Source organism: Corvus moneduloides, chromosome 13, assembly GCF_009650955.1.
Source record: "Corvus moneduloides isolate bCorMon1 chromosome 13, bCorMon1.pri, whole genome shotgun sequence".
Lineage (NCBI taxonomy): Eukaryota > Metazoa > Chordata > Aves > Passeriformes > Corvidae > Corvus > Corvus moneduloides.
The window spans coordinates 16,847,688-16,872,506 of record NC_045488.1 but is presented as its reverse complement, the minus strand read 5'-3'; the positions used below and the strand labels follow the sequence as shown (position 1 = coordinate 16,872,506).

Below are 24,819 nucleotides of genomic sequence, written 5' to 3'. Positions count from 1 at the left end.
GAGTGGACTAAATATTGTACACGATGTCCTAAGCAAAATTACTACTTTTCAAGAGAATGCCAAGAAATCAAAGCTTGCATTAGTCAAGAATGCCATTGTTCAATGGCTGGATTAACTTTCACAGTGGAGCAGCAGGGTGAAGCTCAGCAGGAAAAACAGACAGCTAAACTTTAGTATCTCATCTGGTAACAGATTTTTTTCTACCCCGTTTACCAAATCAGTTTCTTTCCAATTATATTGAAATCTGGGGCTTGGAAGAACAAGCCACACCTCAAGGTTCTCAAACTTTCAAGTCTTGCATTCCCTGACATCTCACAAGTTCTTTTACTTTAAAAAAAAAAAAATTCTTTTGACAGTTGATCCCTTCTGTGAAGAATTTATTTTTGTAGCAGCCTTACACAGCACTCAAACTGTTGAATGCCTCTTGGCTTTTCATCTTTTCTAACAAATCCTTCTTTTCTAGTCCTTCCCTGTGGTTTGCCCTTCAGCATTCTCAGGTGTGACGTACATCTAAGGGCTGGATATCAATGGGGGAGGCGGCACAACACTCAGCCAGCACTGTGGGTGTGTTTCCTGCCTGTGCTCTCCCAAGATCATTCCTTAGTAATGAGGACAGGGAGCAGCACAAGACTGGGCACTGCAAAACGCCCTACAAGAAAAATAATTATTCCACCATTCCCATTATTAAAAGAGTGTCTCCTGGACTGTCTTAAGTTCACACTCATATATAGTACCCTCACAACATGTGTCAATTCAAAGCCTTCATGAATAAAGTTGAGAGCGCTGATGTGATACATGGCAGAAAATACCATGTTGTGAGATTTTAGAGCGAGTTTCTTTAGAAACCCAGATCTATGACACAAGTGATTAGCTTCTCCTTCATCAAGCAACCCCCATGAAGATCAGCATCTCATTTTCCTCAAGCCTAAACTAATATGCTGTTATTAACTACGTACAGCTATAAATGGATTGAAAAATGAAGTCACGAGAACAGACAAACATCAGGCTCACTATAAAGTCTGTAGAATGGAATATCCTAAAAATGTTGATTATGCCACTGAAAACAAAACAAAAAAGATGTTTTTGTAGTGCATTTTAACCGTTTTTCTACAGCATCTCCATTATTAGGGATAGCATAAATAAAGTCAGGGTTAATAGGAAAACAAATGAGCCCCCAATCTCATTGCAAAACAGTAGCAAAAATTACAAAAGACAAACCATTTTATTTTCAAGCACCTCTCATCTTCTACTTCATAATGAGCAAACCAATATGAGTAAGTTACTGCACTGGGCCACGGAAAACACAGTAACCATTTCAGTGAAAGTCAGTTCTTGGCACAGCTGCTGCTCACTGTCACAAAGAGCCCTACACAACTTAAAAGTCTCTCCAAGAGCAACTCTACTGATAAAGGAGCCCTCCATGTATGTATTTTATACCAGATTAGGTTAGGAGTCTGCAGGAAGTCTTCTAAACCTGCTTGAGAGTGACTGTACTCCTTCATATTGCCTTCTACTATGTTAAAACCCCCGGAGACAGGGCAGGACACTGTAGGAATATGTTTGATATATAGTTGGATTAAATAACAACCTAATATATCAAACATATCACACAGAGTCCTGCAGAAAAAGGCATCCAGGTTTGATTCATCTTGGGTTAAAAAAACAAAGGACCGACTGCTGAAAGCTACCAGCAGGGAACTCTTACTGACTACAAGGCACCAGTGTTGTCTGGAGGCAGAGGCCTGCACAGAAGCATGAAGAGCAGACAGAGTAGGGTAGGGACAGCAATGCTCTCTCCTGTTGTACCTCATCTACCATATCTTTTTACTTAAAGTGGTTTTTTTTGCCCAGTATTAGCATGTAGATTTTATTAGACAAAATATTTTTCTTCTTCAGAAAATTACTCGTTTTGGGGGTTGTTTTTTTACAGGCAGTAGCATATTTGCATAACAGAAGGAATATGTGCCTGCATTGCAATACACCTGACTCTCCAAATGGAAAACTGAAAAAAGTAAGCATCCACACTCAGGAAAAATAATTGCACTTAAAGGAAACATGACAGCCAAATCCTGTTTAATAAACCATAAAGATCTCATTGCTTCTCAGATCACTTCCCACCTTGAACATGGCAAGGAGAATACTGAACAGGTTTTGTATTACAGACAGTAGTAACAACACCTGCTCAGGAGAGTCCTCAAAGTTCTTCCAAGATACAAACTCAGAAGACATACAGATATTTAAAGGGTGTCAGTGGGGCTGTGGTCTAGTGGACTAAGCATTTTGGGAGCACATTCACCTGCAGCCAAACAACCAGGATTTAAAGCAAACAAAATAAGCATCGTACAATAAAACACAGGCAACAGTTAGAAGGACTGTATCTCATTAGAAATTGTTCTCTGGGATAAGATGATTCCCAGTAGTATAAAATGAAGATGTCTCATGCTATTTGTGTCAGCCTAAGACATCAATGGGAGCATGAGAGGTGCAAAGATATGAAGAGGAAACAAGGAAAATAAGAAATAAAAAAAATTGAAAAGTTTTAACATAATGAAGATAGTGGAACAAATGAGAAGAAACCCTACCTTCAGCTATTGGGGGCTTTTTCAGAGGTAAAAGACAAACTGGAACACAAAGATGAAAATTTCAAGCTTAAATCAAATGACTCCCACTCCCTGCACCAATAAAAAAACTTTACCAAAAACCAGAGAATCAGCCACCAACTAGTAATGATGAAGATGATGGATTTCCTGCAGGTAGATATTCTAAAATTACCAACTAAGGACTTCTCTGCAAGTTCACTTGATGATGATTGCTGTTAACCAAAGCAGGATATTGTCTAGATAGTCTGTTCCATTGTAGAAAATAACTCCTATTCCTGCATTTCATAGACTGAGCACAAGACAAAGCAACCCTTACACCTAGTCTAAGTGTTCCTACTACAATACTCTGTATGTTGGCAAAGATGGGCATCAGAAAGACAGAGCCTGTTCACCACAGGAAATCCTGCTCTGGGAGGATACAAGCTACAAGTCTGCAGCAGAAAAAAGTGCTATTTGAGCCACTCTGTGAACTTCCTAGTACCTTTTGATGTGGATTATAATCCATATTGTGAAAGAGATTAAACATCTGAAAAGGATGCAAAGGCCGCTGAAATCCCAAATCAAACAAACAGTTGGATATGAATTTTAGTTTCAGAAAATGACAGACCAATAAGTCACAAGCAGGCTGGATACTCAAATTAACATGTTAAATGATGAGCAGGTGTGAGAGCTGTATTCACTGGGAAATTACAATGACCCTGGAGTGGCTTAGATGTTGGAAGGAAACTGCTCTATGGTTACCAGGCAACACACATGTGCTATTGTGCAGTGATTGTATAGAAAAGGTGATGGAGGACTTTTCCACTCCTCAGACTCAGCCTGTGTCCTCCACTCTGTAGAATCTCATTATAAAGGACCATTTTTCTTTATAACCAAAATGGATGTACTTGCTAAAAAATGCAGACAAAGAGCATTTCTTTTTCATGAGTTAATTTATTCCTATCACTAAGCAGGGAGTGGGGGGTGGGAAGTCCTCAAAAGGCTGAAGCTTCCAAGAACTATTTCATCTGATGCTCCTAAATAACAAAATACTACCCTGCACCAATACAATCATCCAACACTGAATGTTCTTGAGGCTCTGCTTTTTAGAAAGACTCTCATTAGCTTCACTTTGAAAACAGTTTTGCACCTACAAAGCAGCATAAACAGGAAAATAGATACATAGTCCTTTCCTGAAGTCAATTACACAGCCAAAACACGTTTTTCATTTTAACGAGATGCAACGTAGTAATTTCTACTAAAACCTGCCCGTTAACACCAGGCAAAAGGTAGCAATTCTCTGGGATCCACCAGATTCATATATTCCCTCTGTGCTGCACATGAAAATAGTTGGCTTAATTTTATATCTTCAGAGACACATTTGAAATGACCTGGCAACATGCAACACCAATTGATATCATAATGAACTGTAATTTAATTTTCTTCAGGAAAATTACATAGAAATGATCATACAATGTATCTGATTTTACACTGAAAGAGCTATTCTCTGAGCATGGCATAAAATGCTGGTTTTAGTCTTAGAAAATCCTGCAGGTTATTTACATTCTCTTGGATCCCATCTGTGTTGCTGCTGCTTTCTCCTGCTATACTACACAAATTCAGATGTGAACAAAGGATCTCCAAAAGAAAGCAAGTGAGAATGACTACACACCAGTAAAATATGTTTGGAAACAGAAATTTAAATAATCAACAGTAATGATGCCATAACTATTACAAGCATTTCTAACATTTGGCTTATCTCCCTTTGCTTGCTCATGGCTGGTGCTTGACTCCCTCCCTGAAAAGCATCTTTTTACCCTCTACCCTCAGGGGTAAGTGCCATCCAGAGCAGCACCTTGTGGCACTGAGACTCATGCAAGGTTTGATTGTTTACACCATTATCGTGGCCAGTAGCAAAGTACACACCAGGCTACAGGCAATGTGCATCCTCTGCTTTGTTAACCTCAAACAAACAATGGGGATGGACACTCACCTTAGGCTTGGCTCTCGGTTTCAGCTGCTCTAACTTCTTTGCTGCAGCCTCAATTGATGCTGCAGCCCCTAATAGCTCTGTCTCTGCAATGACTGTTGGGTCTTCTGGATCCACCCACTCTGTCCCTGAAATTAATGGAGACCGAGACAATAACTTCAGTGTCACTGTGAGCTGCCACTCAAACAGGGGGAATTGCAATCACACCTCAAGTATCCAATACAGAATGTACATCACAGAAAGCTGATTTTAGTGCCATAATGGCATGAAACCAGTGATTTATGTCGCAGAGAAAACTGTAAAGCAGAGGGGAAAAAAGTATTTAGCAGGATTATTCTCTTATGAAAGTAACTTATTTAATAATTGTGTAAGCAGAGAAGCTTCAAAAAGGGGTACTGTCCATACTGGGAACAAAACCAGCTGTCACTCAACTTGTGTTTATCAGAGGTCTTACTCAGATGGTTCCTAACTTGACCAAGCCATAGGGCTCATTGAGAAGTCTGACAGAACGGTAGAGAGAACAGGCTACAGCCAACACAGTCACCCCCAGCACACCTGGCAGTCTGTTTGCTGGCAGTGGTTGGGGATGAAGTTAGCACTGACTGAAGGAAGCACACTTTTGGCAGTGTGTGTCTAACAGCGATGTAGAACAGGCCAAAGCAGTTTCTGTATCACATCTGAAGGTCAGCTTTTTGTTGTTGTTGACTTTTTGGCATTTCTCTTTTCTCAAAGAAATTTTGTAGATCCACAAAATGAATACTTGGCTGGAAGTGGTTTCGGATTTTTGGAAGTTGTCAGTGCATTATTATTTTTGATTTCCTAACATCATTCTCTGAATTACAAGGTTCAGAAAGCATCCATATTCTGAATTGAGGGAAACAATGAAACAGCCAAAAGAAGTTCATAACCTCTAAGGGCATGGTCTAGAAACCATTTCTCAGCTCAAATGCTGTACAGGATGAAGACGTTCTATATTAAACCCTAATACTGGCAGATAAACAGGAAAAAAGAAAGAAGGCAGCAAGTATAAGTACAGTCAACCCTGAATTTGTAAAATGTAGCAGTTCCTCTTCAAAAAAAGGCATTTCACAAAGGTTAAAACATTTACATGTTAAATTTGTTAGGAGACAATTTTATTGTGTACCTATACATGAAAATTAGGAAAGAAAACTGTGAATGGTTAAAAAACATTTTACTTCCCACAAAAAAGTTTCTAAAGTGAATAAAGACATCCTCTACAGGCAGTAAGTGAAAAAAGAAATAATTTTTATTTTAATGACTATGAAGTAAAATGAAAAAATTGCCAGAAATTAATAAATGTCTCCAAAGATGAGAATAATATAAGGATTTTTAAAAAGCACTTAGGGAATAGAAGAAGTCTGATATTGGTTTGCCTCGTTAGCAAATGGAAACTGAAATTTTGAAATATAAAAGAGAATGCAGAAAAAGCTGAAGAATTAAATAAAGCTACTTGAACAGATTACTTGAAACAGCATAATGTAGATCACTGTTCTACGAAAAAGAGTAACTGTATTAAGAGATAAGGAGGGAAGGAGGAAAGAAATTATGGATTCCCATATATGAAAATTGCTTATGGTTCGGATTGATTTCCAAGGATCATGTATGGATAACAGCAGGAAATAACTGAGAAGACCCTGCAGCGTACATTACACTGAATATCAGATAATCATCTCCGGAGTAGTGAGCACACCACACTGGTAGCCCGGCTTCCCAACTCACCCTTCATTGCTTCTGCTGACTGGATGAGCTCTGTGACAGCACCTGCAACCCGCTTGGAGAAAGAGGCCAGCTGATGCTTTAGCTCTGGAGTTGCTTTTTGAAGAATCTAGAGAAAGGGATAGAATGCACATTAGTAAGGATTCCAGAATGCTGGAAGATTCCCAAGGCACTCTAGTGAAAGCTTTATTTTATACAGCAATTGTGTGAGAGCCCAGTGAGAGAACTGTAACTGTCAGTGAAGCACTGGGAGCAAAGGCTTACACTGCGATGTTGGATGCACACCAGGAAAGTGGCACTGCCTTGCACAGCTGCAGGAACTGACAACGTTGTTGGAAGTTCTCAATCCTAAACCTAGGACAGAATTATCCAAAACAGAGGCACACTTGTGAGTATCTGGGAGGAATATGCAGCTTTAGCCCTCCATTCTCAGGTATTTTAGTCATACTTATGCATCAGGCTCAGTCTTTTCACACTCTTGGAGAGACGGTGATTTTGAAGTATTGACAGACTGGTTCATCCCTATTTCTGAGAGACAGAATTACAGAGTTCTGGAAGTACCAGTTGCCTGTTCTGGAAAAAAATCAGCAATGGTGAACACAAAATGCCAAGACCCTCAAACAGAAGGAAAAGATAAAAAATCTCTGAACTAAATTTGTATCAAGTATTAAACTGCGCTGCTTCAAATGAAAAACACGAAGACAGTTAGAGAGTGAAGTGGAATTCTTTCCCTGAACAGGAACATCTGCATTTTTAATGACCATATTGTAAAGAAAAATATTAAATTCTGGAAATTTATGTATACTCAAAAGCTCCTTCTGAGAGAAGAGTGACAGACATAGGTAGAGCTTTAAGAGCAAAACAAATGGTTGAGTTGTGAAAGTCACACCCAGGTTTGTTTTTTCTTAATGTTTTCAAAAACTCCCCTCCAAGCCTCTTTGGGTGCACATTGAAAACAGATTGTATCTTTTTGCCAGAGTGTTGCCATACTGCAGTCAAATGCATGACCCATTTACTTTGACAGAATAAACTAAACCAAGTTATTTTCCTAACTTTGTCTGGTAGGAACTCTGCCACACAAGGAGTTCTCTCTCTCTGGAGCTGCCATGTCAACGCATGTGTGGACTGGTCTCCTGCTTCCTAAGGATGATCCTTAGTCAACAAATTTCCACAGTAATCACAAGTACATGAATCCTCAATAGCTACAATCTGCAACACTAACAAAATATAACAACACAGTTATAACCAAAATTTAGACACTGCACAAACTCTTCTCATGGCAGAAACTGAGCACAGAGCACCTCAAGGGTTACCTTCCAAATATAAGCAAAAACGTCAAAAAAATACACACATGTGGTCAGGATTATTACAAAGAATGCCATTTTTTACTCCAGTAACTGTGACACTAGTACTATCTGTCATAGTGTTGACAATGTTGGAATTGAAAAAACTGAGCACATTTTAAAACTAGGCTGTTAAAGAACTGCGTTGTTTTAAAGCCAGCTTAGAACTGTCAGCAGAGTCTCATCCCCACAGAGTCATGGACAACAACCAAAGCTCCAGACTTCCCTCAAGTACGCATGGATCAACACAGACCAGGATGGAGCGTATGGATATGCAGAACAGGTCAGTCTTGAACCTAAGTAGTACAACTTAAAAGGAGTTTTACTAAGACGAGCATGCCGTACAGCTGGAATTAGCGTGTTCCTGGCTCTACCCCTAGCTAGGTGATTAGTGGAATATTCCTTTGAGCAAACAAGTCAGTTTTGTGCCACTTGCCCAATGCCACCTCTGCACAAGTTAATACACTGGGGCTTGAGAAATTTTAGATATTGCATCTGACAACTCTTGCACCTAACAAGTATCATTTTCAAAGAAATATGGCTGTTGGACAACCCCTGGCACCCCGTGCTGAGGCAACCCTTGCAAGCATCCCTAGCCTGACCACTGAGGGTATAACTGAACTTACTGACAACTGTATCACAGGGTGCCAGATGGACTAATTGGAGATTTCCAATCCCCCATGATCTGCGTTTCTGGATGGTGTAAATTAAATGAAATTGCAGACCTAGGGGTTCTAAACCACCAGAGTTTTCTAAGGGAGCCAACACCAGGGAAGGGGCAGGGCGTGGTACGAGAGGGCAGAACTTTCTCAGGGCTTTAGGGCCCTGAACGTAAAGAGGCTTAAGGTAAGAAAGGCCTGTTACTTCAATAAAATGGAACATGCCTTCCTTACCTTAAGCCTCTTGACTTACGCAGAGAGAGAGAGAAATAAAATGAGCAAAAATTTATTCAAGTCTTCGGTCTGTTCTGGCACTCAGTTTGAAACACATACTGACAGCGTTCTAGGGGTCAAATCTGAAGAACTCACCACAGTACCTCTAAACTAAAAATGGATCAGACATCTAATGCTAAATCACTTACTGAAATACAGCTCTAAGAATTCTATTAGCAAGTTCCAACATTCTTGAACTATTTCCCCGCTAGTGACAAGCGCAACTGTGACTGTAGTTTCATACATATATTTCAGCAAGTTGATGCAAATAATTACACATGCTCTGTTCTCAGCAACAAAACTGATTTGGGTTTGCTAATCTGCAGTTAGTGGCTGCAAATTTCAGTTTCAGAGACTTTAATACATCAGCTGAGAGCCACCTAAAAGAAATCGCTGGTCATCCATGAAGCTGATCTCTGATTTAAGTCTTCTCCAGAAACATCAATATCTCATAAATGTTAGTTCAAACACATTTTATTGCTTCCTACAAATTAATAGCAACAGAAGAACAAATATGGGATAATTAATATCTTATGTGATAATTATGTACGGTCAAGAAAAGCCCACTGACAGCAGGATTCATGAGTTTGGATTTGAGTGCAGAAGTTTTATGCAGAACGTCGGGGGTGTCATTTCTGATGTATTGGAGAGTTCTTTGTGAGGCAGTGCTGGCTGGGGATTTTCGGATGGCTTTGAGTAGGTGTGGCTGCAAGAGGCATGTAACAGTGCCTTCATAAAGATTATGAAACCTCTTCAGTCTGGGGGACAGGCCTGTCCCTAGTATGTCTAGAGTTTATGGTGGGCTTAAAAGCATACTGAAACGTCTTATTTTAATTTCTTTGTCAGGGACCTTTCCTAGGTTCAGATCTGTACTGTCTCCAGATCTGATCCAGAATGCAGCTCCATTTAAGTACTCCAGTATGCCTTCTGCCTCACAGTTTGAGCTAAGTATTGAGTTTCCTTTAGCTTGCTCTTCCTAACAACAAAACTGTTCATAACCTTGTGACAAACTGATAAAAACGTGTCACTAGCAGTCACTATAGAAAGAGGGCAGAGAGATTACTCTCTCCTTGGAAGCAACCCAGTATATGCATGCAGATGACTCCTTACCAGGAGAACATGCTCCAGGAGTTCCAAGTATCCCACGGTACATTCTGTTCCAAAGCGCAGGGCTCTCTCCCGAACTTCTTCACTCACATCTGGGTGATATGATGCTTGCTGAGGAAGCAAAACAACATTAGTACCCAAAACAGCTCCCACAAGAGAAGATCAACACACAGAGATGGGGGAAAGAGAAGGGAAGAGATATTTTGTAGTGTGCAAATGACATTTGAGCTTGATGGCCAGCCATTTCTGTTGTAAGCAAACAGCACTGGAAGAGCAGCAGAGCTGCAGTTCTGTGAAGACTCATTAATGGTGTTAGCTTTATGGAGAGATTTAACACAGCAATAGCACTGCTGGAACCATCTGTTTAAATATAGAGAGAAGCTGCAGCAGAGTCAAGTCTTTGTAAGGATTTCCACTAAGTATAATGTCTGGCATTTGACATAAGCCCGACTAATTCAACCATTTGTTTTTTAATAAAAAGTGAAACCTGCAGCCTCTTCAAGCCTTGTACTTTCTACAATAAACTTCTAGGAAACTTTTTTCTTGAGCAGAAGTACCACTTGTTGCCAAGTGAAAGTCCCCAAAACGTACAGCATTTCCTTTCACAGAACAGCTCCTTCCACTCCTGCAGCCTCTTATCTCCTGTTGGGATGGGGGATTATCTCACGGCTCACTTATTTTCGGCCCTTCCTGCAACCCGCAACATCCCGAGCCAGGGCCGGCGCTGGTCTCTGGGCTCCCTCTGCAGGGAAGCTCGGGATGAGCGGAGTACGGAAACGGCCCGCAGGAGCCGCCTCCGCCTCCTCATCCCGCCAACACCCTGTCTGAGGGGAAGGAAGATGGGAGGAACAGGACTGATTTTCCTCATCTTCAGCATACTTCAAACGAGCTGCCGAAACCCAAAAAATCCAGAACAGTTAAAAAAAAAAATTCAAATTGGGCAAAGGGCTCCCCAGTATTTCTTATGCACACATTGCAAAGCATCCCAAAATGTCTCTTCTGTACTTAAATATTACTGTAATACGGGGAATTAGAGCAAGCATTGGTAGCAGGGAAATATAAAGTTCCTTTTATGTTTTGCATACATAGCCAAGACTGGTATCAGAGTATTTTGGGAGTATTTTTAAGGTTCAGTATATATTCCGTATACTTCACAGCAGCCTGAAGAGGTGACAGAAGTTATTTTAGGAAATCATTTTTGTAACCCAGAAACATCCAAACACAACACCAGTGGGGACTCGCAACAGAAATACCTTTTCTTCCAGCCTTGGACAGAAGGTCTGCCCAAACATCTCAGCCTGAAACGTGCCTGAAGAACCAGAACACACATTTGTTTCCTCATGCTGAGGCTTCCTTCACTCTCAGCCCTCCTCATCTCTCCACATGCTTTCCCAGCAGTATGCAGCCAGCACTACCCGCCCCTGGTACAACTCCTATCCCGTCAGCAGCGCTGGGTGCCTTGTGGAGGGAGGTGTGTTTGAGAGGGCTGCTGTGAGCACCCCCTGGAGCCATCTCTTCCCCGGCTGAACCACAGCTCGGCCCTGTCTCCTCCCAGGGCCTGTGCTCCAGCCCGGGCCCTGCTGAGCTGCCTCCGGTGCCAACAGCTGCAGCGAGAAGTTGCTTCCCTCAATCTACTGCCTATGGAACGATCTAGGTGATTGCTCACTTCCATCCCTTCCTATGGGTTTGACAGGCCTTTCATATCTGTTTTCTTTCCACCAGCAATCACTACAAATAGTGATACCATGTACAGGTTAATTACTGCATTATTTTATACAAATACGTAATAAAAAAAGTAATTGTTATCTTAGGGGCTGCTCTAACCTTCAATAAATGTAATTGCAGCATTTCCACTGACTTTAGAGTTGTCTCGGTACATGCCACAATAAGCAACCTTATTGTCTTTAGAATTAGCATCTGCTTATAAAAACAGAATTAGTAACGAGTACTGTAAATTCATCTATAGCAGACCAAGAACAGGCATATATATAATTGCTAATTCAAATTCCTTATACTACTTGCCTTAGGCAACAGGCAATGAAATAGAACTTAAATTCAAATTCTGACACAAGGGAAGTCAGAGCTATGTTTGGTAAAATTCTACTATAGATCACATACATGCACTTTTGTCTTGGCCCAAAGGACATAAAAATCTGATCATTTATCAGTACTAATTCTACAGAGTAGCTTAGTATCACTGGAAACCCCTCCAGTATTCGTCAAATACCACAAACCCTAAGTCCCACTGCATCACACAGCTTTTACAGCATAGTGGGGCTAAGACTGCTGGCTCCTATCCCTAAAATTCAAGGAATGCAGCTTATAACAGAAATGCCATGTACAGTAATCAATTGGTAAAATTAATGGCATAAGATTTCTAAGACTCTGAGCAAAATGTGTAGAAACAAGATTTTCTAAATCAAGTCTAGTTAAACTGTGTATTTAAAATCTTCGTTAAATGATAGAGCTATTTTCTCATACATTTTAGATAATGCATAGAAGTAGTATTCTTGGAGACTTTTATTTCTGTTTCTCAAATAAATGCTCTTGGTCTTAAGAAAGTAGACAAGATAAAACTAGATCTTAGGCCACGGCACTGTATCATTACAGGCAAGTAAAATTATTCCCAGCCCTTTCCCTTCTGTAGACTCCTTTCTTTGTGAAAGCAATTCCCTGGGAGATCATGAAGGCTTTTCCAGCATCCCAAACCTCCACTATTCCATTTGCAGGAAGTTTCATCCTGTTAGCCACTTACAATGCATGAACCACTTGGAAACCATTAAATTAACTGGGAGCAAATGTAAACATAAAAAAAGGAATGTTCATAAATAGATGTTCAAAAGTATTTATTGGGCTGTGCATGCATGGGACTATCTTTGTAACATTACTGAAAAAAGAGGATTCTGTTCTGAGAATTTGCTGCATGTTTGGAAACACAAATCAAAATGTGAAGCATGCAAAGTGGTCAAGAACTATTAGACACTAAAAAACGTGTCACAAAACTAAGTCAATATAAGAAGTTTCATTCAGTGGTTTTGTAGAAAGGTATTTCTAAATTATATTAGAAGTTGTACTTTTGCAAGAGGATTATTTTAAAAGCAAACATATTCCTTCTGTTTGGGCAGTATTAAGCTAAAAATTAACCTGGGACTGATGTAGGCAGTTAGGATTTGACCAAATACTGAAAATCAGACACCACACAGAGAGCACTATTATTTCACTGTCACCTTCCATACATGGAAAGACAAAAGTAAGTAACTACGATTTTCAGGCAAAGGCAGTTTGCTGCTACAGTCACTACAGAAAATCAAAAGGAATGAGATGTTTATAATCCCATTTCTTAATTATTTATGCCTAGATTGTTTTATCATCAGAACAAAGCCAAATGGCTTAACAGTCATTTATACAGCATACAGTGTAGAAAACAGGGCTACACTATTTTTATAGGGTTACTGCTATTATAAAAAAATTGCAATAAAAATTGCACACATTTTTGAAAAGCAGAGAAGAAATTGAGCAAACCAACAGGTTTAGTCAGGGGAAAAAGAACCACTAAAAATAGACCAGAGTGATTTCTTTCACCATTCCTATCACTGTTCTAGGAATACTGAAATTATATTTGTGACCACAGGAATATTTGTATATTTTACTACTTGCACAGATTGTTTGTCTTCTGACTGGAAACCAGGAAATTTCAGCTCAAATAAAATTCCTCTTTTTCACAAAAAGAAAACAGTGAATATTAGTGCTGGGGTTTTTTTGTGTGCATAGCACACAAAATCATTTCTGAGAGAGAGAGTCCCTTAAAATTATCTTACCCATTAACTCTCTCATATGAAAAGCAGAAAACTAAACAAAAAATATTATGTTCTATGGATTTAGAGGCACACAAACACAAGAAGATCAGTCTTAGGTAAGGAAGGGAATCTTTACCTTACAAGCTGTTAGCATGTCAGCTACGGCTTTGCGGCTCAGATTTGCTGTAGCAATCACATCCTCCTGCCTGCATGAGTTCCCAGCTGCAACAGCTTTGGCAGTTGCCATGGTGATTCCTTTCGTCATCCGGATTGATTCTTCAGGTGATGATGTCTTTTCTGGAACCTCGCTGGACTGAAACACCTAAAAGTGAAAGCAGAAGGAAAGTCTGATACCAGTCAACTCAAAGCAGAACAACCATGAGAAAGAGACAGCAAACGGAAGCAGCCTCCAAACAGCAGGAAATTAGAAACATATTTGGAGTACTTGGATATCATTCCTGCTTGTAATGGGCCTGGATCCAATAAGCCTGCTCACCTACAGACACCAGAGAGAAACAATAAGCTGAGGGACGGAGACAACAAAAAAGGTTAACCCATTCATCTCATCTGCATTTAACTACCCACATGACAGTTGTTACAGGCAGCTGTTCAGAACCTTACAGGATGAAAAGAATTACTGTTCCTTTCATTATATTCTTTTCTGATCCTGACTGCTCTTTAGGCTGGTCTACTCACATGAGGAGATCCTTCCCCTGCAAAGGCTGGACCCTACCAAGCGCTTGTTGATAGCACAGAGCAGTAGAGACTGAGAACATCACCACTAAAATATTCAAATGTGTCTTAAAACAGCAGAGGTGGAGCGTTGTCTCTTAGGCTATATTTAGTCTCCCTTAGAAGCCTAAAGATATAATTTTGCAGGGTGAATCATGTGAAAATAGTTCAAACTACTTGACAGTACGCACTACTCTCATGAATATTGGAATTCAGGAACTGTGGGAAGATGTAGGTAACAAAAGCTGCGCAACCTTACTTTGATCACATTTTCTTTTCCTGAGCTTTAGTCTGTATTTGCTTGCCATTCTTTTAATGTACACTCTGTATTTGCTTGCCATTCTTTTACTGTGCAGAGGCAATTTGCAGTGCACAATTAATCAAGTGGTTTCTTGACCACACGCAGTGCAACCTAAGCCGGCCAGTGGTTTCAGAATGCAAATGTCTGGACAAAAAGAGCCTGGTCTATCCTGTGCTCCCAGTTCCTAAGTTTTTCACTTCCTCTCTCCAGAAATAGAAGCAATGTTTAAAAATTAATTCCAGTTATACATGTGAAGACATCCCTCAATGTTGCTCAGATTCAGCCCCTGGAATTCCAGATCAAGCCTGACACATTTTCTTGATTACCTATGTGCCACCCTCTGTTTGCCTCATAAAAGAGATGACAATACCACAACCACAGATCCATCCCTTAGCAATGCTGACAAAAGCAAGAGGAACATTTCAAACAGATACCAACTAAACTGAGAAAGAAGTGATAATGCACAGTCCTCCAATGACAGATCTGAACAGGTTTTAGCTCAGTTACACGATGGGATGTAACGGCCAGGTCTTCATGAGAATACAAGACGTGAGATATTGTACAGAACATGCCTGATCAGGAGGTTTGACCACTGCCATATGAATTCCCAATTACTATATACAGATATTTATAAAGAAAGCATTTTTAAATAAATTTCCTCATTACAACAGCTTTGCTCACACAGCAAAAACTGGATGTTTGATGGAGAGCATTTGACAAGACAAAGTTATGCCAGTGCAGTTATGGTGTAAGAATTGCTAATCCACAGACTATACAACAAAGCATTTCCTGCTGAAGACTGTGTCTACAGGGTTTTTTAAATAAAAATCCACTGTAAGTAAAGGAAGGAAAAAATCAGGCTTCTTCACAAACATGCAGGTATTAATTTATGTCACTCACTACTATGCCAGTAAAAAAACCCCCTAACTATACTTTCATATATCTTAAAGAGGAAGGAAAACAATTGTCATGGTATAACACCTAATTTGGGAGTGAATTCCACACTACTGTTAATTCGTGCTTACACAGAATATCAATAGCAGGCCATGTACCACTGGTAGGATCGTTTCATAATAAGGGAAAAATACAAAAAAAGATTAAACTGCAGACACAGTATAGGAATGATGCTGAGGGGACACTACCAAACCCAGGATCAAAAAAGTGAACAGCATCGGATCAGAAAAAAGTATCAGTAGTGAAAGGCTTAAGGTCTAAGGAAAAAGGAAGCAGTTAATCCCAGCTTTGTATAAGGCCATACTTGCAAAACCCACTATGGCTATTTAGTTCTGTACCGTGAGCTCCTGTTTGATGTATTCAATTGTGGCCTCAAGGGCTCTTGTCCCTCGAGTAGCTTCATCTTCTACTGCTTTAACAGTCTTCAAGAGGGATGTGACATTTGTTACCATCACCTGAAGAAGAGAGAAGTGAAGACAATAATATGTGAATCCTACCTCCCATTTTCAGAGACAGCAGGGTATGAAGCAAGGCAAATTAAGCTGGGAAGCATTGTTACTTCTAGTAGGACCTAGGAGACTTCATGAACTCTACTTGCTACAGGACTAAATACCAACTCTTGTGTTGGCCATGATATCATGGTAATTAAACAAATAAAGAAATAGTTTTCAGGCAATCAGAAATTGCTGAAGTCAAAGTTCCAACATGTTTATCAAATGTGATTGAACAGACACTTTCAAATAAAATCTAAGAAATAAGGTTTTACCTTGGCAGCGCCTTTCAGCTGGTACATGGATGGATCATCTGCTGGTTGCTGGCAGCTCCTTTGGTAGCACCAATGAGATCAGAAAGGGCTTTTGCAACATCCTTGATAGCATTGATCAGAACAACCTATGGAATGAGAACTAGCTATAAGACTCAGGCAGTAAAGGGTGTCAGCATGAGAGTGTGATTTTTAGAACACAGCTAAAAATAAAAAATCAATGTTTTTTCAAACATCTGCAATATGCTTGCCAGCCTGCATTTCACTGAGATCCAAAACAAACAACTAAAGAAATACTAGGGATAATCTATATGAAAAGTTGCAGGGTTAATTGAAAAACAAGGACAGATAAAGCTGGAGAATGGCAAGAGTTTGTCAGGCCTACACAAATAACACAGAGCAGAGTCCAGTCAATAAGCTGGATAAGCAGCTTTTAAAGACCTGCAAGCTCTTCAGAACAAAAATGGGACGAGCCAGAGGTCCAATCACAAGTTAGTAAAATGAGACAATACTTTGCCAGGAGCATCCCAGCTGGAACACAGTGGTGAAATAAAAGCAGAAGGGTTACACAAAGGCCTGATTAGTTCCACCCAATGCTTGAGCCTCTTGACTGTACTCTAAACAAGTGATAACTGAGTAAACCCAAAAAAATCCCAGAGGAGATAAACCATATTGTGTTGCTTAAAAGCATAAATCACACAAAGTTTTACCAATTGGAAACTGTCCCTGTTCTCTTTAAGAGTATCAGAAAAATCTTAAAACATCTCACCTGTGTTTCAGGATCATCAGATCCCAAGCTAGCTGCTCCCAATTTTACTACCTCAGCAAGTTGAGTGATGGTGTTAGCTGATGACTGAGCTGCTTGGGCCAGTTTGTCCTGACTTGAGGCAGCTCCAGAAACCAACAATTTTGTGTCTTCAACTAAAGCTTTTGCTGTTTTCAGGATGTTTTTCCCTGTAGCAAAAGAAGAGGAAGCAGGGAAGGAAGTGGAAAAGGAGAAGAGAGAAAAAAAGTGTTTTCCAGTGTTATGGTGACTAACAGCTACATGAAAGAGCTTATTTAATCATCATGCCAGTATCCATTCATAACATAGCACAGGTCAGGGAGTAAGTTTAAAAAAAACAAAAGAACAACTATTAAAACAGTAGCAGAGCATTTGGGCAAATGCAGGGCAGTGTAATAAAACAAGCCCATCTTTAAAAGAAATACATAGGGCAATAGCATCATAGAGCATTGTATTTGAATACTAAAAGAAAACCTGGCCATACTGTGAGAAAAGTACCAGCTGTTCAATGTCCACATTAATCAGCATATTGTAAAGAAACTAAAGTGATCATGGGTGAGGAAGGTGGAAGGAAGAATGGCAACAGGAACAGAGAGTGTGTCCTGGTCAGGGTTCCCCACCCTCTTCCACCCATATCTGTGTTTTGACATTTCAGGACAGCAAATCCAAAGCAACATCTGGGTAAAAGAAAAAATCACTTTGAGTATGTAGTTCACAAACAAGTCAAATCCCAGGTTTCCTGTTTCTCCTCTCACTCCCCTGCTTCATTCAATTTCATTCACAGGAATCCAGAAAGGTAAAATTTTATCTCCATGTGCCAATCTCTTCTGCCAGTTCCAGTGTTCCCCTGGCATGCACTCTTCCATCTTTTTCAGCAGCACTGACCTGTGATCTGCAAATGATTCGTTGTTCTCAGCATTAAGGGTTCCAGCAGTAGCAAACATGATAGTGGTGTCCAGATCTGCAATTATCCCAGACACAGCACTGGCTGCAGTAATACAGGCTTGTGTACCTTTGTTCCCTGCCTGGAGGGCAGATAAAACCAGTGAAACCTAGAAACAACATAAAGCAACAAGGTGGTCATTGAAAGAAAGTTGGTCCTGTGAATCATTACTACTCTCTTTATCAGCTTTAACTTTACTTACAAGGTACTGTCTACCCCCGCCTAAATTTGGAATTGTCACTACTCCTGGGATACATAATGATGGAAAACTGGTACAGCTGACAGCACACGAACACAGGCTGAACCAACGGTGTTTGGTGAAATCTGAAAGCAGCTGACACCAACCCTCAATGTTTTGTGCAACAAAAGGAGAGAGAAGCCATCAAAAAGGTTCAGCAAAACTACGCACGCCGTTTGTTTGAAGGGGTGTTTCCAAGGAACAAGAAGCCCCACAGGGTTTGAAGATGCAGTTCTAGGCAGTTACTTTGGCCCAGTCCTAAAAGGGGATGTTGCTACATGAAACCACATGTCATTGACCAACCTCACAGTAACTATAGCCAGGGAGTGCCTCATAAGGCACAAGAGTCATCTCACATCTTAGGATATTGTTTTAGACCAATCTCCCTCTGATAGGAGGCTGAAGTTTTATTGCAAGGCCTGAGCAAGGACTAATCACAGGCTAATCCAGCACGTGAACACTGAATGCTTGAAAGAAAAGTAACACCGTTGAGTAATTCAGACACTATTGTACTGGAATGCAAAGTTAAAAGAGTTTCCTGAATCCAGTTTGACTGGTTTACTCCCAGTGGAAGCTTGGTAGACAAACACCATGGGGTAACATGGAAGGCTGTCTCACCTTTTCTGTGACAGCACGAGCACATTCTATCAACTCCCTTTTGGTGTAGCTGTCTGTAGGGCAAATCTGGAGAGCTCCGGCTTTTTGCACAAGAAAGATACACCCATGGCCAAGTTCCTGCACCCGAGTCCTGATCTGGAACCCGATCTAGATGGTAAAGGCAGCACAGGGAAAAAGGAAGAAAGAACAAAGCAAATAAGTAAATGTCATGCTGGTACACTGTGTCAATAGAAATAGAAACACTGTCTCTCTGGTGAATCTTTATTACCAATATTCCACCCACGACTACACCCTCTGCAAGACCAGAAAAAAGGAAACAGATGTAATTTCACCTACGCATGAAGCACAACCCTATAAAAGGCTCACTGATGAAACAGGGCAGGAGTGACCCAGAGCCCAGGAAAGAGAAGGGATAAGACAGGTACCCGAGTCAGACATAATTCAAGCAACTTCACATTTAAATGCAACTTCATCCTCCAGAACAGCCCTGTCAGTGTGAGCTGCACTCAAGGTACGTGCAACACGTAAAAAGCACGCATTTACTGTACACTGCTGAAACTGGGTCAGAAAGTAATTGACTCTCTTTGCTTGGTTTTGAACCTTTCAGAGTCTCCACTCTCCAGAATCAACTACATCCATGCAGAACATTGAAATGTGGAAAATCCTGCTATTACTGCTTCTGATTTATTAATAATCCTGCATCCTAAGACGTGTGGTCCCTGTTTCGAAACATGATAGTTGTAGTCCCTGCATGTATTCTGTCATTCAGGTGTGATTTGGGATTAATAAATGAGCAGAAATCACAGCCATTAGTATCACAAAGGGAATTATTTCAACCTCAGGCACAAAGTAACGTGCAGAAATGGTAATTCAATTTTACAATATCGAGCCAAGTGCAAGCTGTTGCTCTTCACGTAGCACAGAACACTCAAGCAGTGTATTAGCAGGATGTGTAAACACAAAGTCAAAAACTCTTTGAAGGACTTTTATGTAGATAATCTGATACATCTGGAGAAGGTGAGATACCCTCTTACCCCATCATGACAAAGTTTGTCTATGCTCCAGTAAGAAGAGAGGGGTGAAAGAGCTGTGCAGTTGTGCTCAGAGAAGATACAGCAACTCCCAGAACAAGTGAATACAACTGAGGCGAACAGCCCATCCTCCTCACTTAGCACGAGGCAAGACGCTTCTCCCACATCATATTCCAACTCTGAGCTTAGGGAGATGTCCTTCAGCAAAAGATACTTGTGCTCTGACTGCTTGCATTAATCTCACTTTCAGGATAGGAAGTTATACTTAAAATCACTTACAGGCAAGATAAGAAAAGCATATACATATTTGTAACTTGTAAAAACATGCAAGATTGAAGGAAAGCCACATAGTAACAAGTTAAGAGTTTTAGGAGTTTTCTTTGTATTTGCAAGTTGCCTGTAGTGAAAGCCCAGGTAATTATAGGAGGTTCTGTTACAGTCTATGGAATTATCCACTTTTATCCCAAGCTGTTTCTTTCTGAAGCCAGACAGAGATTTTTGACAAAGGATTTCCTGTTCTTTGATTGGACAATTCTTATAACAAGGACTGTCACCTTTACTGTGTTCTTCACAGTAAAAGAACATCCTTGTTAACACCACCGTGTACAGAGAATAAAGAGGTCTAAAAACTGCAGACCTCCTCTGGTTCTGCCGTAGCTGCAGCCATTCGGCCCTGGAGAGCCAAATGCCCATAGTCATTGGTCATTTGCGATGCAAGTCCCTCCCAGCTCCTCCGGGGTTAGTAACCGACTAAGTCATCTGAAAAAAGAACACAGGCGAGAGAAAAAGAAAATTGACAGGCATGAGAATAACTTGTTAATACACCCCCAGATTAGAAGCACACTCATCTGTTTGGCCACGCTGATAAAATGGGGTAATCCACTTGCCATGGAAGGGACCTGTCCTCCAGCAAGAATTCCAGAGGAAACTCAAGCAAACATGCTTTATTAGAGTCATGGGTAACCAGGCAGTCACTGAACACACGGAGGAATCAAAGAGCAGCAGTTAGAGCCAATCCTTCACTCTTTGAGGGGCCATTGGCCAGGTACAGTTATTCAGACTGGGAAAGGAAGTGGGGTTTTTGTGTCACAGCCACCTTATTTTGTCAAAGGTGAGCTAAGCATGATCACTCAGCTGAGACATGGGAGCATGAAAAAAATCTGAGCACCAACGCAAAACACATCTCCGATGGCGGAACAGGATGGAGAAGGAATAGGCAGGATGACACAGAATGTCTCCGTAGGATATCAGTATAAATAACTGAATCTCTCTTTAGAAAATTCCTGCCTTTTAACACAGATAACACAGATAGTTCTTCTGTCTCAAATTAATGTAAGCAAAAGCAACGGAGGTCCATCCGTGGGACAAAACTAGTTTTAGATAAATTTCTACTAGCATAATCATGGACCCATCTTGACTGCAAGAGCAGTCGACTTTGAGAAAAATCCTGTCTGTAGCACTCATGAACAGTCCTCTCCATTCTCTCAACAACAAATTAGCAACCACAGTACCGTTCCAAGGGAAAGCACATGGATGCATTATTGTGAAACGCAAGTCAAGAAAAATCTCAATTCAACTTTTTTCTTTTATTAAACCCAGGTGAGTCATAGAAATGCAAGAAAAGGACAGTGTGGGATGCTGATCTGCATTCATTCATTAAGCATTACAGGGCTCTGAAAACACTGGTGTTAATTTCACAGGCTTAGTGAAACAGTAAGTGTGAAAGGGTATCCTGAAGTTGCTGATAAACAAAAGGTGGCATTTCAGCCCAGTTAAATGGGCTGATGAAAAAGCACATGGTTTGCCTTTTATTTCTCCTTGAAAATGAGCCAATTAAAGAGCTCTTGTGCAGAAGAGCCAAAATACAAGCCAGTGCTCCTCCCGAAGAGGACCCCTCTATGATCACACCACTAAGACGAAAGAGTTAAATTGACAAAATCATCACTCCTTTTGCTCCATTACCCCTAAAGAGAGAGGGTTATTGAAAATCTGATGATCAAGAGTGTCTCAACACTGCACAAATAATTCCACATTCCTTATGTACACAGAGTTTGCACCTGGTTAAAGTAATTTCTTACCATTTCCTGTGCTGTTACAGCAATGGCTTTAGAATATTTCACCACAGTGGTCTGATAATCAACAAAAGTTCCTTTTGGATCTGGAGGTGTACCTTCATCCAGCTGCATGAAAGAGGGAAAAACACAGCATTAAAAAGTCACACTAAGCAGCATACTTTACAGGCAATAGTAAAATTATATATTCAATTCTATGACCTCCTCTCTCTCAAGATACTCAAGTGAAAACAGTGCACCAGGATGTAGAGAGAAGCTCAGCAAATACTTGAGCCCAGGTTATGAGCATAGAAGATGCTGAGAATGTGCAGTGCAAAGTTTTTGAGCATGAGGTTTGCTTCTCATGCAAGGTCAAACAACCTCTCTTCTCAGCTAATATAGAAAGAAAGGTGCAAAAGTTATAAACCAAAATGTTCATGCCAGTAGATAATGTAAGATTTCTTTATGTGCTAAAGTTGTCAATCTTTAAGTCACGATAGGAAAAGCCAAATATTTGGATTGAACTCATGTACACTTTGCAACTATACATCTTCAGCAGAATGCATTACAAAGCATAGCACAGCATTTCAGGCTTTGACATCATCTTCTCTGAAAGTAATTTGCTTCACAGTTAGCCTGCTGTTCATTTAAGAGACTAACATGAAAGATAAGGAAAAAAAAAAGGAAGCAAAAATAAGAGGTCACTTGACCTAAGATGAGAGTTAAATGCCAGAATATTACTGAACAAAATATTTTGTAGGAATTCTACTGACAGGTACTGTATAGGTTGCAAACGTGAGCACCATGGCCCACATCAGTTTTATTTCACAATATGCAAAATCACATAATCTTCAGGTTTCCTGTGACAATGTTTCATGACTGACCACTGAATCAGCCCCAGTTCCTCCAAAGCCTTGCAGTGTGGATCAGCTTTCAGGCACAAAGTGAGAAAAGGGTCAATTTCTATGCTCACCTTGGTCATTGCCTCTGCAATTGAGTCTACCATACCCCCAACCATGCCAACTTCACTTGCGGCTTCATTTAAGGTGACCATGATGTCATCCACAGCCTCCTTCATCAGTTGTGCAGCCTCAGTGATGGCATCGTGAGTATGAGATGCCTGGAGGACACAGAATGAGAAAACCGAGACAGTCAGAGGATGATCTCTACAAAACAATGTGAAAATCAGAAGCATAAGAAATTAAAACAGTAACGGCACTGAAAATAACATTTCTGGGCAAAGAGGACAAGTAAAACACTGCAACAAAGTGGACAGGACAAAACTTGTCAACTCCAACAAGGAGCCATGGCACATGACACTTTCAGCCTCAGGTGCCACAGTCTTTTGAATGTCCTCTAAAGACGGTGGCTCTTTGTAAGGCGCAAATCACAGCTGAGTTATGAACAGTCGTGTGTTGCTGCTCTTTCCTGGCAAGGGTCCCCATCCCACTGGGATGCCGTGCACCAGACAGGCCCTGGTTTTTAACCATTTGCTTTCTCTATGAGAGCCTAGACAGCTCTCATACCCTGACTTTGTGTCCCCTGAGAGGATGCTGTGAGGAGACTGGAATCCTGTCTTGGAGAAATGTTTCCACTCTCAGAGACATCACGAGAGCTGCCACTGGCACTTTCACTGCAAACATATCCCTTGACTGTACAACAGGTATGCACTGGTTTTTCTGTTCTACCTGCCTTCCTCTCACCCTTAATGCCACACAACCACCTTACCTTGGGGTTTCCTCCCCCTTCTTTGGCAGCATACAGCATCTGTAAGGCAGATTCTGCTAGAGTCTTGCTCTGGTCCAACACGGTCATCTGTTGCTGATGATTCAGTGTCTTGGATGCCACACCAACTGCAGCTAAAACCAGGGGTTCGAAGTAACTAGCCAGCTGTGTTACCTAAGAAAGCAAGAACAACCCCAGAAAGCCATTAACCACATTTCTCCGGGTGAAACTCAGAGAAAGCACACTCCCTGTTTACCATCGGGATGTGTGTTAGCTCAAGGAGCACAGTGTGCTTCTGCAATGTACAGCGTTGGGTTTGGATCATGTGCCCAGGAGTTGTGTCTCCCCTCACTGTCCACCTCCTTTGCAAAGCCACACATCTCCTCCTTCAGAAGCACATGGTGCCTTGAGGTCATATTAAACCGTGTTCAAGATGGTCACGGGAGCCACATGCTGTTCAAGAGCATCCCTGAAAACCATCTCCTCTGGGCAAGGGAGGAACCTCTCAATCTTTGTTGCCTCTACAGTTCTTACTCTCAAGAATGTATCACATGATGAGAACTTGCTATGTGAGAAACTACTAAATCTTGCAATAACCATGGTAAATATGCTTTTGGTATGTGCACTCTAACATCTGTTTTTTTGGACAGACATCTGATAAGCACAAGTTTGACTCTACTTACACTCCATGTAACAGTGAACATTTACACAAAGTCCCTCACCAAAAATCTCAGTGAGAATATCTTTCCTCTGGCCCAAAATGTAAACCGGTTTATTTGGGTCTTGGCTTGGAGTATTTGAAAATTCCAGATTTTTTCTTCTTACAAATGCTTTCTTCTGCTCTCCCATAGGAAGAGAAACTGCTATGAAATTGAGGTCTTCCCTAACATTCAGCTGTCCGAGATTTCAAATGCCTTTTTCATGGCCAGACAGTACCTTGTGCCCCAGCTGAGCTGCCTCTCCCCGAGCTGCGGTGGCAATGGGATCGATGAGGTGGCCAATTTCCTGTACAACTGATGTCAGCTGCTCCTGTAGAGCCTAAGAGAAAGAGGAATTGTCAGTTGCTATCACAGCTGTTCTCTTACCAAGTTGTACCACACTCGACAATCACCCTCAGATCAGCCAACATCCTCAAAGCTGTTCAAGTGACCTGCTATGGCAGGATGCAGAAACCCACACTGCTGGTTTCCCTCA

General features: G+C 40.9%; 1 protein-coding gene across 1 annotated transcript in view; it reads right to left on the bottom strand.

The window, feature by feature from the left end:
- The window catches only part of TLN2 (talin 2), a 146,565-nt gene that overhangs the window by 11,397 nt on the left and 110,349 nt on the right, over nucleotides 1–24,819 (bottom strand). The window contains 16 exon segments of the mRNA XM_032123451.1: nucleotides 4,573–4,697; nucleotides 6,310–6,415; nucleotides 9,692–9,799; nucleotides 13,622–13,807; nucleotides 15,811–15,927; nucleotides 16,239–16,285; nucleotides 16,288–16,363; nucleotides 17,005–17,189; nucleotides 17,906–18,071; nucleotides 18,819–18,965; nucleotides 20,487–20,570; nucleotides 20,573–20,608; nucleotides 21,928–22,029; nucleotides 22,874–23,020; nucleotides 23,629–23,799; nucleotides 24,562–24,663. Coding sequence (XP_031979342.1) covers nucleotides 4,573–4,697; nucleotides 6,310–6,415; nucleotides 9,692–9,799; nucleotides 13,622–13,807; nucleotides 15,811–15,927; nucleotides 16,239–16,285; nucleotides 16,288–16,363; nucleotides 17,005–17,189; nucleotides 17,906–18,071; nucleotides 18,819–18,965; nucleotides 20,487–20,570; nucleotides 20,573–20,608; nucleotides 21,928–22,029; nucleotides 22,874–23,020; nucleotides 23,629–23,799; nucleotides 24,562–24,663 — 1,905 coding nt within the window.